The sequence below is a fragment of the Ruditapes philippinarum genome, unplaced genomic scaffold, assembly GCF_026571515.1.
Source record: "Ruditapes philippinarum isolate M1 unplaced genomic scaffold, ASM2657151v2 ctg3459_1_1_1_1, whole genome shotgun sequence".
NCBI lineage: Eukaryota > Metazoa > Mollusca > Bivalvia > Venerida > Veneridae > Ruditapes > Ruditapes philippinarum.
In genome coordinates this window covers 59,615-76,381 of record NW_026855417.1, presented here as the reverse complement: position 1 = coordinate 76,381, position 16,767 = coordinate 59,615, and the positions used below count along the sequence as shown (strand labels likewise).

At 32.0% G+C, this 16,767-nt stretch overlaps 1 protein-coding gene across 1 annotated transcript; it reads left to right on the top strand.

Annotated features, from left to right (window-relative positions):
- The first annotated feature begins 11,923 nt into the window (after window positions 1-11,923).
- LOC132743222 (uncharacterized) lies at window positions 11,924-13,817 on the top strand. Its single transcript, XM_060731751.1, has 4 exons — window positions 11,924-12,036; window positions 12,343-12,402; window positions 12,879-12,978; window positions 13,518-13,817. The coding sequence occupies exons 1-4, from the start codon at window positions 11,998-12,000 to the stop codon at window positions 13,676-13,678; spliced, it is 360 nt and encodes a 119-aa protein (XP_060587734.1). The 5' UTR covers window positions 11,924-11,997; the 3' UTR covers window positions 13,679-13,817.
- The last annotated feature ends 2,950 nt before the right edge of the window (window positions 13,818-16,767 follow it).

Genomic DNA, 16,767 nt, shown 5'->3' with positions numbered 1-16,767 from the left:
ACTCCCATTTTGTCAATTGTAAGGACGTTTCACTCCCAATTTTAGAGATGTTTACTAGGAAAGTTAACAAATTTTGATTTCATTAATATCAAACAGTGTAAAAAGGAAGTTCAATTTAATGTTTCATTTTGTTGATTTCAATGGAATTGTTTATATGAATCATTTGAAGATTACTCATTTAATTATGGTTTGAGTGATAAGAGGTGTAAATGAAAGACAACTTCCTGAAATATCACTTTTATTATTAGTGTAACAACATGAGAAAATTCTATTTATAGTAAATAAAAAAAAAGAATAACATAGAAAGAACAACAAAGACATATTTATTATTATAAGAATCAGTTTAAATATTGAAATCACTACCAGTAAAGTTGTTAATATTATTCAAATAATAAAAATATCAATATATTAAATATTTTGACTATATAATGATTATTTTTGTAAGTCTTAAACAATGAAATGCGAAACATTGTGTATAAAATAATTATTTTTTTAAATCATTTTCTTCATCGATTTCTTAAACAGTAGCCATTAAACAAACTTAAGTAATTGTTGTGTTATCTCATCGCCTAATTAGTTGTATAAACACCGAGACAATCAACTAACAGTTTGACACCACTATTTAATCAGATCAATAGACGCTGCACTTAAGCATCAACATTCTGCTAATCAATTGTTTATTGGACCATTAAACTATTTTTTGACAACAGCCAATTTAAACACAGAAACTTCTCCATAAGTTTGTTTATATAATAATGAATTTTAGTCACAAAAAATGATTATACATGACAAATATTGAAAAAAGTCCCATTGCATTTAATTTAATTTAAAGATATGTCTGATTTCAATGGCCATTAAAAATGTTGACACAAAAGCACTATACTAGCATTAAATAATTTTAACAATTTTTTTATCCCATGTTTAAAATTAACAACAACAAACATGGTACTCAAAGTTAATTGTTGTCACAATTCTGAATTGTTATGCTTTAAATCAAAATTGCCTATTGAGTCCATGTTTACAAAAGAACAAATAGTTAGTTATATTAAAGTGTTATTAGCTCGACTATTCGAAGAATATGAGAGCTATTCTAGTCGCCCCGGCGTCGGCGTCGGCGTCAGCGTCCGCGTCGGCGTCTGCGTTGGTTAAAGTTTTTTGTAAAGTCAAATATCTCAATTACTGCTTGAGATATTCAATTGAAACTTACAATACTTATTTATAGTAACAATGTACATCAGATTGACAAGTTGGATAACTCTGCCTACAATATTGACAGAATTATGCCCCTTTTTAACTTAGAAATTTTGGTTAAAGTTTTTTTGTAAAGTCAAATATCTCAGTTATTGCTTGAGATATTCAATTGAAACTTACAATACTTATTTATAGTAACAAGGTACATCAGATTGACAAGTTGGATAACTCTGCCTACAATATTGACAGAATTATGCCCCTTTTTAACTTAGAAATTTTGGTTAAAGTTTTTTGTAAAGTCAAATATCTCAATTATTGCTTGAGATATTCAATTGAAACTTACAATACTTATTTATAGTAACAAGGTACATCAGATTGACAAGTTGGATAACTCTGCCTACAATATTGACAGAATTATACCCCTTTGGAACTTAGAAATTTTGGTTAAAGTTTTTTTTGTAAAGTCAAATATCTCAATTATTGCTTGAGATATTCAATTGAAATTTAAAATACTCTTTTATAGTAACAATGTATATCAGTTTGCAAAATTGCATAACTCTGCCTGCAATATTTGCAGAATTATTTGCCCCTTTGAAACTTAGAAATTTTGGTTAAAGGTCTTCAAAGATATTTACTTGAAATTTTACACATGCACTTAGGGTCATAATTGGAGGGTCATAATTGTATGTCACTGACCAAGTTCCATAACTCTATCTTGCATTAAAGCTGATTCATATCCCCTTTTCTACTTAGTCTCTTGGTTAATGTTAACATGATAGTTTTACATATCTCAATAACTATTAAAGATATTTATTTAAAACTTCACATATGCATTTAGGATCATAATTGTAGGTCACTGACAATGATCCATAATTCTATCTTGCATTTAGGCTGATTTTTCTCCCCTTTTTCAACTTAAAAATTCATGGTAAAGTTTTGCTTGTAAGCTGTTATCTCAATAACTACTGAAGGGTTTGTACCTTTTTTGGGACAATTTTATGCATTCATAATAATAAAGCAGTGATTAACTTGATAAGACATCTTAATAACAAGCATTTGTACCTTTTCTGTCAAATTTATGTATTCATAGGTAATTAGTATTATTTTACTCAATTAAACACCCTTGTGACATTACCTTCCGAATAGTCAAGTCAATACTGTATAATTAGACTCTCTCTAAGGCCTATAACATGAATTTATGAAAAAAATTAGCTCTTTCGTGAACTTAAAAAATTTAACATTATAAAGGCTCTTTTACTATCAAGCACTTAGAATAGTCGAGCGTGCTGTCCTACCGACAGCTCTTGTTTTAATAAAAAAATATCTTTTCTTTAAGTGAAATAATGTGAAAATTACACATATGGATCAAAGAATAGAAAAACACCTTATTTCAAAACAAAAATAAAGAAGATAAGATAACTGAAATGATAGAACTTAAAGTACTGGGGTTTAAGTCATTGACTCAAAAGTGAAATCCCCCCTTTTAATTTATTTTTATTAAATTCAAGGTCTATTTTAGTTCAATTCAATTCAATATTTAAGGTCTATTTTAGTATATCATAAATTCATAAGTATCAAAATAATTTTGGTATAAAAAGGGAGTGAAACGTCTTGAAGACGTTTCACTCCCATTTGGGAGTGAAACGTCTTGGTGTGAACCGTCTTGGTGTGAACCGTCTCAATAGTGAAACGTCTGTCTACCGTAACCACATGTTTGACCAGTTAGCACGCAATTTGTTATACCATTCCAGAGTTTTAAAATACATTCTATTTTACCAAATATATTTACACACATACACACACACACATACTTATATTTGTATTTTTTAATTGTACATTTTTTTGAGTGAGATAGTTATTTTTTTCTTATATTGTAATATACTAGTCTTTATCAGATGTGAAAGTGTGCATGAATTATTTTATGTAATTATAAAAAAAAGAAAGTATTTTACATTTTTTTTATTGTAGGTTGTTGATCAACATTATAACCAGAGTTCATCCATTTTTTATGCCCCCCATTATTGATCAGTACTGATCAGGGGCATATTACTTTTGTTTTTGTCTGTCTGTCTGTCTTGTGAAAACTTTAAAGGTGCATAATGCCTCAGAAAAGAATAAATTTACCTTCCTCAAAAACAGCAAACATGAGTTTTATAATGTTTAAGTAGTGATTTTAATGCTTACTTATGGAAGAAAATTAGACTGAATGTGAAATGATATGAAATATAGGTAGCAAAATGTAAACAAAGAAGTGTTTTAAAGCTGAGCCAAAATATTTCAAGAAAATCAAACTTTGTACAGATAAGAAAAGTAAAAAGATTCAAGATAGAAGTAATAACTTTCATGTTATGTGTGATTACTGACCGATTTTGCAATATTTTTTTCACAATATTTCTACTGCGCTATTAAAGCAGAAATGGCTATTTTGCATAATTTGACCTCTTTTTGGTAATTTACATGGGCTTTTTAGTGTCATTTGCAGTATGTAAATTGTTTTTTGTTCACTTCACAATGTTTTAATAACATGACAAAGGAGTGAGTAAAAGACATTGTCTTACAGGACTTGTCTTTGGAAACATTTCAACAAAAATGTCAAATTATGATTGTGTACATAATAAGTAACATGTAGCTGAATTTTGGCACATATGCATTGGAAGTTCTCATATTGACATTGAAGTTTTATCTTAAAAATGAATGTATAGAAAATGAATGTATAGTTAGATGAAGAATACATGTACATTAGGCAATTAAAGTTTGAGTGACTGATAACCATCTAATATTCATAAAATATCAATTAAAATAGTCACATTAATATCAGGTTGTACTAAGCATTATTTCCATATTATCATGTACATGTAATAGCCTTCATTTCTAGTTACAAAAACATTTATTTTCTTGTAGAAGTTTAAGATACTATACAGAACTTATTTGTTTGACAATGAAATTTAGATTTTGTTTTGCTGAAAAAACCTTTTTATTTCTCAGGTCAGATTTAAAACATGACAGTTAACTTTCTTATTCTTTTAAGTGGTTAAAATAAAACCAGAATTCACACCAGTGCTATAAGCTGCAGAAAAGAGATCTATTAAAGAAAGTCTGGGTTTTTTGTGGGGAGTGGGGGGGGGGGGGCTGAGGTTTGTCAATATAATATACTGTATACATATCTGTATGTTCCAATATTTACATGTTCGTGTAGTCAGATGTTTTTCAGGTGTGTAATTTTAATGACCAAGTGCATTTTTTAAAAATAACTTATGTACCTTTACAAAGTACATATCATAATAAACTACATTCCAAGGTTGTGTGTGACCAGACATTTCAAGGTTAAAATTCTTGAATCAGTGAACCAGTCTTCTACTCTCAGTTGATTGGTTGATTTCAAATTTGAAATTTTGAAATTAACCAATGACAGGGCTCTGTTCTTGAAGACTGGACACCTGATTCAAGTTTAGGTATCTTGGAAGCCAGTATTGCCTGTATTTTATATGAATTTAACTTCTTTATCTAATATGCATGTTTATTTGTATATTTTGTGTCAATATATAACCACTTTCTCTTAGAAAACTTCATTTGCAAAATCATTGTTGATTGAATTTTTTATGTGCCTTTTTATTGATCAATGACAATTCTTTTCTCAAAACATTAGGAATTGTTGCTACATTCTTTAATCATTAGATGAAGTGAAGACAGCAATATATCAGAAAAATATGGCCAATATGTTCAGTATTCTATATTCCAATGATATTAAACACATTTATATTGTACATTATCAGTATAAATTATGGTCATTTTATTGAGTGCTGGTAACTGGTACTTAAAAGACTATTGTCTGTTTATTCTGTGACATTTTTTCAGTATATTTCTTGTAGTTAATTAAAATTCTTTATATTAAGTTTTAAGTGGCGCATACATACAAGTAGTACACAATTTTATTCAAAATCCTCCAAGTCATAAACCAGTTATTTTGTTTTTCTGTACAAAAAGCCGTTTATTTTGTAAGATATATCAAACTTACAGAAGCTATAGGTGAGATAGATGTACAAAAGTATGTAGATTTTGTAGATTTTATCCAATTTTTTGGATTTTTGTTGACCTGCTGAATTTATGTTATGGATTGGATATTATAACTGCATTAGATATTTGGACCATCTGCTTTACTGTTAGTAATGATAAATAAAGCATGTCTTAGAAGTCATATGTTTGTTTCCATAGTGAAGAATGGTGATTTTGTATATTTTTGCGCTTTTAAGATGAATAATAAATTTTTATGCACCTTGATTCTGTACTGATGGATGTGCTGTTTTAATTTGTTTTTAGAAAATTAAATTTTTAATTCACATAATTTCTTGTATTTAAACTGTTTAGAGATACAGGTTTGTTTTTCTCTGTAGTAGCAAATGTCATATTTTAAGGTTGAATGTTTCAAAGAAAAAATTGAACTATTATTATTATCACAGTGATGGCGTAGTTGTCGTCATTGTGCAAAAACTTAAATGTAGCCCATTATTCGAACATTTCAACTGTTATGAACATGAAACTTGGAATACTTAGTTACCATCTCAAAGTGCAATTGTTAGACAAGAGACTTAATTTTGAAAGCATTATTTTGGAGTTATGTCCCTTTTTAACTTAAAATTAAAAAAAAAAATAGCGTAAACACCACATTTGGTGCTCTTATTACTATAGTAATAAAATTGCCTGGTGGTGAATAAATAACACTGGGCACTCTTTTAATCAAATTTTATTATGTAAATTACGGGATGAAGTCTTTTTTTAACAATCTGTAAAGCTGAAACTTTGCCTTGATTTTCATATTGAAGATACTATATACATCAGTTCCCTCCATGTAGGCTGTAGATTAGAAATACTCTTACATTATAGAAATATTGTAGTTATGTATATTTTAGCTGAAGACTTTATAAGGGAAGCCTGTACCTTCAAATATACAATAACTGTATCTCATTATTGAAACTTATAATGTAATAAACTGCAAATATACTTACATGTTTTTGTTTTATATATACATTGTAGTTCAGTAAATAGAATTTCTTCCATACACCAAGGTGTTAAATTATTGTCTCTGTACGGGTTCAACTAGCCTGGGTTCCAGTCTGTCGATTTTTTATGTGCTTCTGTTTGGCAAATCGATAGTTGATACTATCAAAACCAGAGATGTTGTGTTATCTATGACGATCGAGTATGATGCGCGTATGTTATGAATAAGCAAAAAATATCAACGCCTGAATCCCAGGCTAGGGTTCAACAAATAACTACTATTTACGTACATGTGTACCTTAATTCTAAGGGCAAATGCAAAACACATATAATTGGTGGAAGACTGGTCATTCTTTGACAATTTCCGTCGTTTGTTCTGATTTAAATTTGGAGTTTTCAATTTCAGTGATTTTAATATGAAAATAAAAACATTTGGGGTTATTGAATTAGATTTGTGTCCCCACTGCTTGCGAGGAAATTGTATTGCAAGTTTTACAACTTATGCTAAATAGATTATTCCAAGACAACTAATTGTATTCTGATAAGCATTAAACCTAGCCCCTTCCAAAGTCACACTCTAGTTGCTACTGTTTTGATCCAAGTATCCTGGAAATTGGTCTGAAAGTTTGTTTTGATGATTTCTAGGTCAAGTTTGAATATGTGTCACCTGGGTAAAAAACTAGGTCGCACTGCTCAAATATGGATAATCCTTGTTAACACTGTAGTGTTACTGATACTTGCTTATATTTTCTTTTTTAGCTGCTTTACTTTTGTTTAGTTCATATACTATTGTTTGTCGGAAAATAGCTCATGAGCTAATGTTTTCTGTTTATATGTATCCGACGTAAAATAAATTTTCTTGTATCTTGTATCTAGTGGTCACATTTTTGACTCACCTGTCATGAGACTTGGTCAGAATGCTTGTCTAGGTAATTGTTTGGATGAGTTTGATAAGTCAGGTGAGCGATCTAGGGCCATCATGGCCCTCTTGTTATAATTATATACAAGGATCAATTTAATACATTTACATGTATTACAGTACGTAAGAATGAAAATGAACTTGATGGTTATTGCAGCAGTGATTTGTACCACCCACTCCCTCCCGTCCCCGCACCCCGCATAATATTTTGGGCTTTGACTAGGAAAGCCCTGGTCCTGAGGTAATAAACTTTAAATAATTTTCATTGGTCAGTGTTGATTCTCAGTTTCTGACTTATCAAACACCTGAGATCTAAGTTTGACCTTATAACCTCAGACCCATGTTACAGGCCCGTCCTGCGGAGGATAGTTAGATTGTATAGGGTAGTGCTCCAACAATTTTGTGAATTTTCGGGATATTTTACAGACAATTATAAGCTATTGCTTATTTCTGTAGGCAAAAAACGAGGGAGTGGGTGTCTGTTGTTGTTTTAATGTAGATTTTATATGTGCTGGAGAGATCCGTAGGTAATAAAGGAAATCCGAACAAAATTCGGTCAAGATGGTAGAATCGCATTTCCATTTTCTGACAATAGCATGTACTCGTTTACATAATAAAAGATAAAAAATAATACACAATTAAATTGTTTATGTTTTCTAGAAAATTATATAAACATTGAAAAGTGCATATACAGTTTAAGAAAGGTCCGCTTTGACATAACCAATATTGTAAATGTTTTGTCAATTTCTGACAGGTCATCGATTTTTTTATATCATATGTCACTAGCAAAAAATGCACGTATAGAATAAAGACGCAATAATTATCAAAAATTATCAAAACCTGTAAATTTACAACAACATAGATATACTTAGTAAAAAATGAAAAATAAAATTATGTAAGTGTTATTTTATCCTTGAATTTATTATTCTGGTTCAACTATACATGTCATAAATTATATCCATTTTGTACACAGTAGAAGTATGCCACAAAGTGATTAACAAGAAACTGAAGTGAAAGATGCACGGGAATTTCATGCATCACATGAGCATTGACGGGCAATGATAGTTTTCACTTGCCAAATATTATACACACGTTTCATTTCATAACCTTCACGTGTTTGGAAACATTTTAATAAGCTTTCTAGCTGTTTGTCTAACACAGTTTTACACTATCTTATTGAAAAGTTATAACTTTTCGCGACGTACACTTTTATAGTTTGAAATACAAAATGTATACAGATGGGGAAAAGTAGAGATAATAAAAATAGAACTTTCAGGATGCTCCCGCTCTGCTTCCGTAAATGGGCAACAATCGGAGTAACAATAGGACGATGGTGACAGTACGATGGTGACAATACGACAGTACGATGAAGAATCACGACAGTAAGATGGTGACAGTCCATCGTACTGTCGTATTGTCACCATCGTACTGTTGTATTGACCCCATCGTTCACCTGTGTCTTCATAATTTGTATTTCAACAGATAGGACTAATCTTTTATTTGACTTATTGGTAAAATATAGTAAAATATAGTATATTCTTAAACCTGGATTATTTTTATCAACTTCAATTTCAAACTACTTTCATCTCATCAGTACAAGAATTTACTTGTATGTTAGGCCATTCTTAAAATGAGACGACACGGTCAACGTTTTCTTTCTTGTTTTTGTTTAATTATGCGCATGCCTAACAGGAATGCGGCAGTACGACAAAAGAATATAGTGACAGTACCACGTTCATTACGGTTGTGACAATACGACAGTGACAGTTCGACAGTATGATGGTGACAATACGACAGTGCGATCATGCTGTCGTACTTTGCCATCATACTGTCGTTTTTGTCACCATCGTACTGTCGCACTGCAACCATCGTACTATCATGTTTCGCGCTTTTCGTTCTCAGAAAAAACGCGCTGCCCTAACGGAACACCTTAGAATTGTGATGCTTTAAGATACTTTCTTTCTCCATACGATATCTGCGTGTGTTATATCGTTTAATTATAATATCAAAAAAATACATTTTATCTATTATCTAGTTCATTGCGCAGCATCAATACATGATAAACATAAAAACGGGAAGGTTTCTGTATTAATTATTCATATTTATGTGAAATATGTCATATTGACATGCCATGAAACATTTGTTTATGCCGATAAATTGCAAAACATTTACAAATATATGTAAACTTCTTCATTTTTTGCAGCATATAGTTATTCAGTACATACAAATGTGATTAGGATAAAGACAAGACATGTATGAAATAAGTGTTCCTTTTACATCATGTTTTTTGCCACAGAACTCCAAATCTAGGTGGTGCATTCCAAAACAAGGTGGTGTAGTCCAAAACGAGGTGGTGCATTCCAAAACGAGATAATGCCGTCTTAAACGAGATGGTGCAGTCCAAAACGATATGGTGCAGTCCAAAACGAGATGGTGCATTCCTAATCGAGAAAGTGCAGTCCAAAACAAGGTGGTGTAGTCCAAAACAAGGTGGTGCAGTCCAAAACAAGGTGGTGCTGTCCAATTCGAGATGGTGCAGTCCAAAACAAGGTGGTGCAGTCCAAAACGAGATGGTGCTCTCCAAAACGAAATGGTACAGTCTTAAACGAGACGATACAGTCCAAAACGAGATATTGCAGTCCAAAACGAAATGGTGCAGTTCAAAACAAGGTGATGCTGTCCAAAACGAGATGGCGCAGTCAAAAAACGCAGTGGTGCTGTCCAAAACGATGTGGTGAAGTCCTAAACGAGGTGGTGCAGTCACAAAAACGAGGTGGTGCAGTGAAAAAACGAAATGGTGCAATCCAAAATTAAATGGTGCAGTCTAAAACGAAATGGTGCAGTCCAAAACGAGATGGTGCAGTCTAAAACGAAATGGTGCAGTCCAAAACAATATGGTGCAGTCTTAAACGAAATGGTGCAGTCCAAAACGAATTGGTGCAATCCAAAACGAGATGGTGCAGTCTAAAACGAAATAGTGCAGTCCAAAACAAAATGGTGCAGTCAACAAACGAAATGGTGCAGTCTAAAACGAGGTGGTGCACTCCAAAACGAAATGGTGCAATCTAAAACGAGATATTGCAGTCCAAAACGAAATGGTGCAGTCCAAAACGAGATGGTGCAGTCCAAAACGAAATGGTGCAGTCCGAAACGAGATGGTGCAGTCCAAAACGAAATGGTGCAGTTCAAAACGAGGTTGTGCACTCCAAATCGAAATGGTGCAGTCTAAAACGAAATGGTGCAGTCCAAAACGAGATGATACAGTCTAAAACGAAATGGTGCAGTCTGCAGTCTCCCCAGACATGATGATTTAATTTAAAGTATGGACATCAATATAATTTAATCGACTTAACAAAATATCGGAGTTAACAAACACGCATGTCATACGGCAGATGGTTGTCAGAATGTTTTATATATATATTAATTAGGTGTTGATCCATCCTGTGTTATTCGTGTGGCTCGTTGGACATTAAAACTAAAGGTAAGGTTTATATTTATGTTTAAAATTATTGTGTTATTGTCTTTTTCATGTTTGAAAGTTATAGGAAATTAATTGTTTCAAGAAAATTAAACTTGGAAAAACTGTACTAAAATTTTAAGATGAGTAAACAGATTAAAGGTTCAAATGAGAATTTATATCTTATGTGCAATTTATGACTTTTTTGAGTATTTATCACAATATTTCTACTGCGTTACTAACGCAATACAGGGGCTTTTTTTGCATATTTTGACCTCTTTTTGGTAATTTACGTAAATTATAAGTGCTGATTGCAATGTTTCAATTACTGTCTTTGTTCATTTCACAATATTTTACTTTTCAAATATTTTTCAAAATTTTCATGAAAATTAGGATGAATCTGGAGGCGTGTTGCTTTAATAACGTATTTTATTTGTACATGTATTAAATAATAATTTAACATTTAATGATATAGAGCCTTACATATGTTTTGAGAAAGGCAGGAAGCAGTGTAAGGATTCCGTCAAAATTATGACAATATTGATAAAAACTATTGTATTGTTCGTATTATAAATAATCGCTATAAGTTCATGTCTCTGAAAATTTGATAATTTTTATAGAAACTTTAGAAACTATTTTTACACAATGAAATAATTAAAGGATCTCCACTAAGGTCGAAAATATATAATTTGAAAATCTAACAAAGATCAACCATAAGGCACTGAAAATAAAATAATAATGAAATATACGCAGAATTAAATTGAAAGTTGCAGAATTAAATTGAAAGTGGCAGAATTAAATTGAAAGTCGATATTTCATGCGATTTTAGCCCGATTTGAGTTTTAAGCGTTTAAACGCTTACTTTGCTATACGTGTATGAGTAGCATCACATTAAATATCTTAAAATGGACTTGCCCATCGTTCAATCTGGACAAAACCATTATTAAATTGAGGGACATTTTCAAAATGTATGATGAGTGAACTGTGGACATTGCAGATCATGATCAGACGGACCGGATGTGCCTGCTGATCTTGGTCTGCACTGGTCCCATGGAAAAACTGTTTTACCGCTATCGGAACAGAACAGAGTTTTTTTCATAACTTGTACACACATAGGTACATCGTTATAACAAACATGTTGAAATATGATTTTATGACACATATTTTACAATATAGAAAAAAAACGCATAAAGAAAAATCAATACAATACGTACAGAGCAATGAGATATTTAATACATACAATGCAATACATCACATATACTGACAAAACTCCATTAATCAATTATATATTTACTTCTGCAAATGGATAATGAAGAGCACTAAATCTAAGAATAATATAATTGTGTTTGTTTCCCCTCTAGTTAATTGTTGACCTAAGCATTCCAACTCATACGTGCTGTTACGAAACAAACAAAACAAAACAAAACAAAGAAAAATGGCTGGAGTCCCAGGTGTACTTGTTCTTTTGACATTGGTATGTTTATAACAATTATTAATTTCATTAAAAGTGTTTAAACAAAAAATCATTTCAGTTATGAATTTTAAATTAGGTATCCTTTCCATTTTTTACCATTGCCAGAGCCTACTAAATTGAACATGCACCGTAAAAGTACTAAATTTGAGCACTTGATCTATCATTTTTATTACAATCAATATATCTATTTCAGTTCGACTAGTATCACGATGTAAACTTGAATACCAAATTCATTTCGTAATATCAAATTAGAACTTTAAATTTCGATGTGGCTGTTTATAATTATTTTCAAGTCTTATTTTTCAGGCAACTATCCAATCGGTTAACGCTAACGCAGTTGATTGCGAGGGGAAAGGGTTCTTTGAAGTAAGTTCACTTGCTCATTATAATTAAGCATGGTAGGATAAGCAAAATCTATTCTTTATGCAATAATGCTTCTGACGTAAAGTTATCTCTACACTAGTTAAATACGTCTATAATATCAAAGCTGATCGAATTAAATTACAATGCTACCTTACTATTAAGCTATAAATCTAGCTATTCTATCATCTTTATACCCTGTAACGATCCCCAAAGCCCACGCACCGCCCCTCTGTATTTCTCCCCAACCGACACAACACTCTCTCGCCTCTCGCCCACCCACACCGCTCCCTCGCCACTCCCCCACCCCACAAACCGCTCCCTCGCCTCAATCCGAGCATATGAAAACTTTGTGCATGTTTCACATAGGTATAACACCATAAGCTGGGTTCTTATATGAGAAACATAAGATGACGTATTTATTGGAACGGCAAATCAAAAGATGGTCAATAAGTAAATTTGTAACTTTATCATACATTCAGGAGTGTGGAGACGGTCTTAGGTGCATGTGTCCGAATCGTAATGTTATCACTGCATTGAATCCTGGACAACCTCCCTGCCCAGACACTCTCGTCTGCAGAAGTAAGTTAAACATGCATACATCTCATTTCCATATGTAATACAAAAACGTTTGCGACTGTTGGGCTCATAAAATTACAAGTAGATAGATACTTTTATTTCCTCCATATTTGGAGAAACTTACACCAGCATATTTCAATGTACATGTATAATAATTTTAATAATATATAATTATAGTCATAGAAACGAAATATGCTTGTTAGTGAGAGGCAATCTGTAGTATCATTTTTGATCAAAGTCACACAAACAGAGAAAATTCGACACTGCCATTATATTATAAATGTTAAAAAGAGTATATCTGACCAAGAACAACACATGTTGTAAATTAAATGTTTTAAAACAGCTTTCAGTAGCGGAAAATCCGGAGAAACATATTATATAAATGTACTTTAATTTTGTGGAAATACGATGCAAGTGACAAAACATCCCCTGAATAAGCGTAAACTCATTGTCATGCCTGAAGTGTGCTACTTTTCTATATGTATTTTAGTTGTATATTTCAATATTTCAGTTTTCTTATGATGTATATACTTCGTTTTCAGGGTTTCAATGCGCTGCTCCAAACCTAAGCGGTAGATTTGTAGAGCCTAAAAAGGGGGAAAATGGCGAGTATTTGCTTTGCGATAAGGATGAAGATTGCGGGAAAAACTTCAAGTGCGCGGGGATTTACTGTTGCCGCGTGTATAGAGGAAAGTTTTTCTGAAGATAATAACGAAAACTTGCAAGCTTCTTTTCTTTTATATATGAATGAACTGATCGAAATGTAATGAGAATTAAAAATAAAAGATACAGGTTGGAGAGATAACTCCGACACTTGCTAAAAAATGTTGTTATTTAATAAACAAACACATGGCCGCCCAGTAATACTGGAGCAAGAAAGACATGGGCCCGCGCCGGGGGAATTTTCCACCAAAGGGACACGATTCAAAGTTCTTGTAATGCTACAAGTGAAATAAATATCTAAGGTCTGGGCAATGTAGTTCCACACAAGATTGAAATATGTATTCCTACATTTGTCAACGTAAATTAAGTAAAAAAAAAACGAAATGGTAGATAAGTACAAGGTTATGCCACATTCCAAACTATCTAAAATTCCTCCATATGCATTGTTGTTTATAAAGAGTAAAATTTATAACGCTTTTTTGGTTTATTTCTAACTCTTGTGTCCTATTTATATATTAGACTGGAATCATTTCTACAACTTTTATAATGGGTCACCTACAGATTATTCCTGTAAAGTTTGGTAAAAATCTACCATTTGGTTTTTAAAAAAACAACATTGGTAATGATGCACGAAGGACGGTTACTATTACGAAAGCATGTCTCTCAGGTGAGCATGCATGGTATAAACAGACTAACCTGGCTCTTTATTGGTTGCAACATTAGTGATAAAAGATATCAGGGTTTGTTGAAACAAGTCATGTATCCATGTATACATTTCTAGTTCCACAGGAAAGCAAACCATGACACTTATATCACACTTACGATGTATATGGTATGACATATCTTTCTTTAATGTCTAAAATAATATTGTTTTTTTCTATCAATCTAGAACTGTATCAACATGTCCTTATGCTTGTATCTCCACTTATTAACAAATACAAGATGGCCATGATGGCCCTAGATAGCTCACCTTAATGTAGAACGCGACACTGCGAACTTTCGAGTAGCGTCTTGAAAATTGGCATGTAAAAAGTTGACCATATTTCAGAATATATTCCATTGTTTTTATTCCAATAGTTTCAGCCATTTTCTGTACACATGACGTCAAAGTTGACCACCGTTGAAAGCCCGTTTTGGAACTTGACGTCGTTGTGTATCCATGACAACTTTTATGGGCATCACAGCGCCATAGGCGGACAAAATATCATAAATTCTACAATATTTCAGGAAATTATTTTAATTATTTCCTTTATGCTGATATAAAATGTATCGTTCTACGCTGAAAAATATTTGAAAAATGGAAAGAAATTGTCAATTTTGTGTAAAATTGGACGTTCAGTTTAGCCACATTTTTTCGCTCTAAAGCCGCAGTTTGACTTCCTGTAAAATTTACAGGAAGAACTGATTATAAGAAGAATTTTCATTTGTCATTTTAAAATTACAAACGAAAATCTGGGAATCTCATTGGATATTCTAAAATAAAATGTAAAGGATAGTTCAAAATTGTAAGGACAATTCTAAAAAAATGTAACTTGTCATTCTTAAATAAAATTGTAAGGATAGTTCTAAAATAAACTTTCACACAATTAATGTGGTGGGTTGGGATATGCAAGTTAACCAATTCAATTTCAGCTGAGTTGTTTTATTTACATAACAATATATAATTCATTTATGTATGATCATGTGGCAGAAACTTTTTCCTGTGCATGGCAGTGCTTTCCACAGTTTTATTAAAAAAGAAGAACAACAAGCAATTATCATAGTATTGCAAGCAATCCATAAAAGTCCCCTACCGGTTAGAACCCCAGCAACATTCTGATGGGCCATTGGCCATTCAATTTTACCAGTGAATGAATGACATGAATGAACTTAAATCTTTTGAGTTCTAAGTTTGTCTATATCACAGTAATGTGTTAAGTTTCTTTGCCTAGTAAGGAAATTATGTTTTTACAACCTTGTCATATTATTACGATGTGGGATTTTAAAGTAAATCCTAAAAGGAATGAAGAAGTTGGAATAAAAAATACCAATTTCTCGAAAAAAATCTAAGTTCAAGGGGGACATAATTCTGGAAATAGTCTTGCTAGAGTATTTAACCTCCTCAAAAATGTTGAGTGATAATAAGAAACATATACATGTGGTTTGAAGTAGATACATTAGGAAATAAAAAAGTTATTTAAAAATAATAAAGAAGTTATTTCAAAAAGACAACATTTTTTTTCATAAAAATTCTAAGTTCAAGGGAGGAAATACTGATAATTTTTGTGCTAGAGTTGTAAACCTTGTCACATATGATGTGGTTGATGACCAGAAACTTATATTTAAAGTTTGAAGTAAACACATTAAGAAATAAAGAACTTATGGTGAAAAAGCTGAAAAAATTTAAATCAGAAATCTTGAAATTCAGGCTATTTGTTGCCATAGCAACCAGAATTTCCAACATAGGAAGAAAAGAAAAAGATGTGCATAATCTCCAGACTGCCATCTACCCATATTTCAAGTTTCATAAAAAATATTTTCAGTACTTTTTGAGTTATCACTGGATCCAGTTTATGTGTTAAATTTGCCATATTTTCAAACTATTTGTTGCCATAGCAACCAGAATTTTCTACATAGGATCAAAAGAAAAAGACGTGCATAATCTCCATACTGCCATCTATCCATATATCAAGTTTCATAAAAATATTTTCAGTACTTTTTGCGTTATCGCGGGATCCAGTTTTGTGGACGGACGGACAGACGGACGTTCTAACAGAAGAGTAATAATGTGGCTTCTCTATTGTTCTCTCTATTGTTCTTTTTAGCCACACAAAAGAAAATAGCCACATAAAAGCATTACGGAATGAATGACATCAAAGAGAAAGAACAGTTACCTATTGTCCCTCTAGCCACATAATTACTGTCCTGTGAGTGTGGACGGACGGACGGAGGGTAAACCTAAAGTCCCCTCCGGTTAAACCGGTAGGGGACTAATAAACATTCACATTTTATAGATCTGTCAAATTAATTCTACATTTGTATGATTAACAGTAGATCTTATATTTATTGTATTAATTACATTTTGAAATAATGTGTTCACATTAGCTCAAACATACACAGTGAAAATATAGAAACCAGTAAGTACCTTAC

Bases quoted from the DNA above. Each gene is read 5' to 3' on its own strand.
- LOC132743222 (XM_060731751.1), top strand. From the start codon at position 11,998: ATGGCTGGAGTCCCAGGTGTACTTGTTCTTTTGACATTG. The intron at 12,037-12,342 runs GTATGTTTATAA...CTTATTTTTCAG, and splicing joins TACTTGTTCTTTTGACATTG to GCAACTATCCAATCGGTTAA. The intron at 12,979-13,517 runs GTAAGTTAAACA...CTTCGTTTTCAG, and splicing joins AGACACTCTCGTCTGCAGAA to GGTTTCAATGCGCTGCTCCA.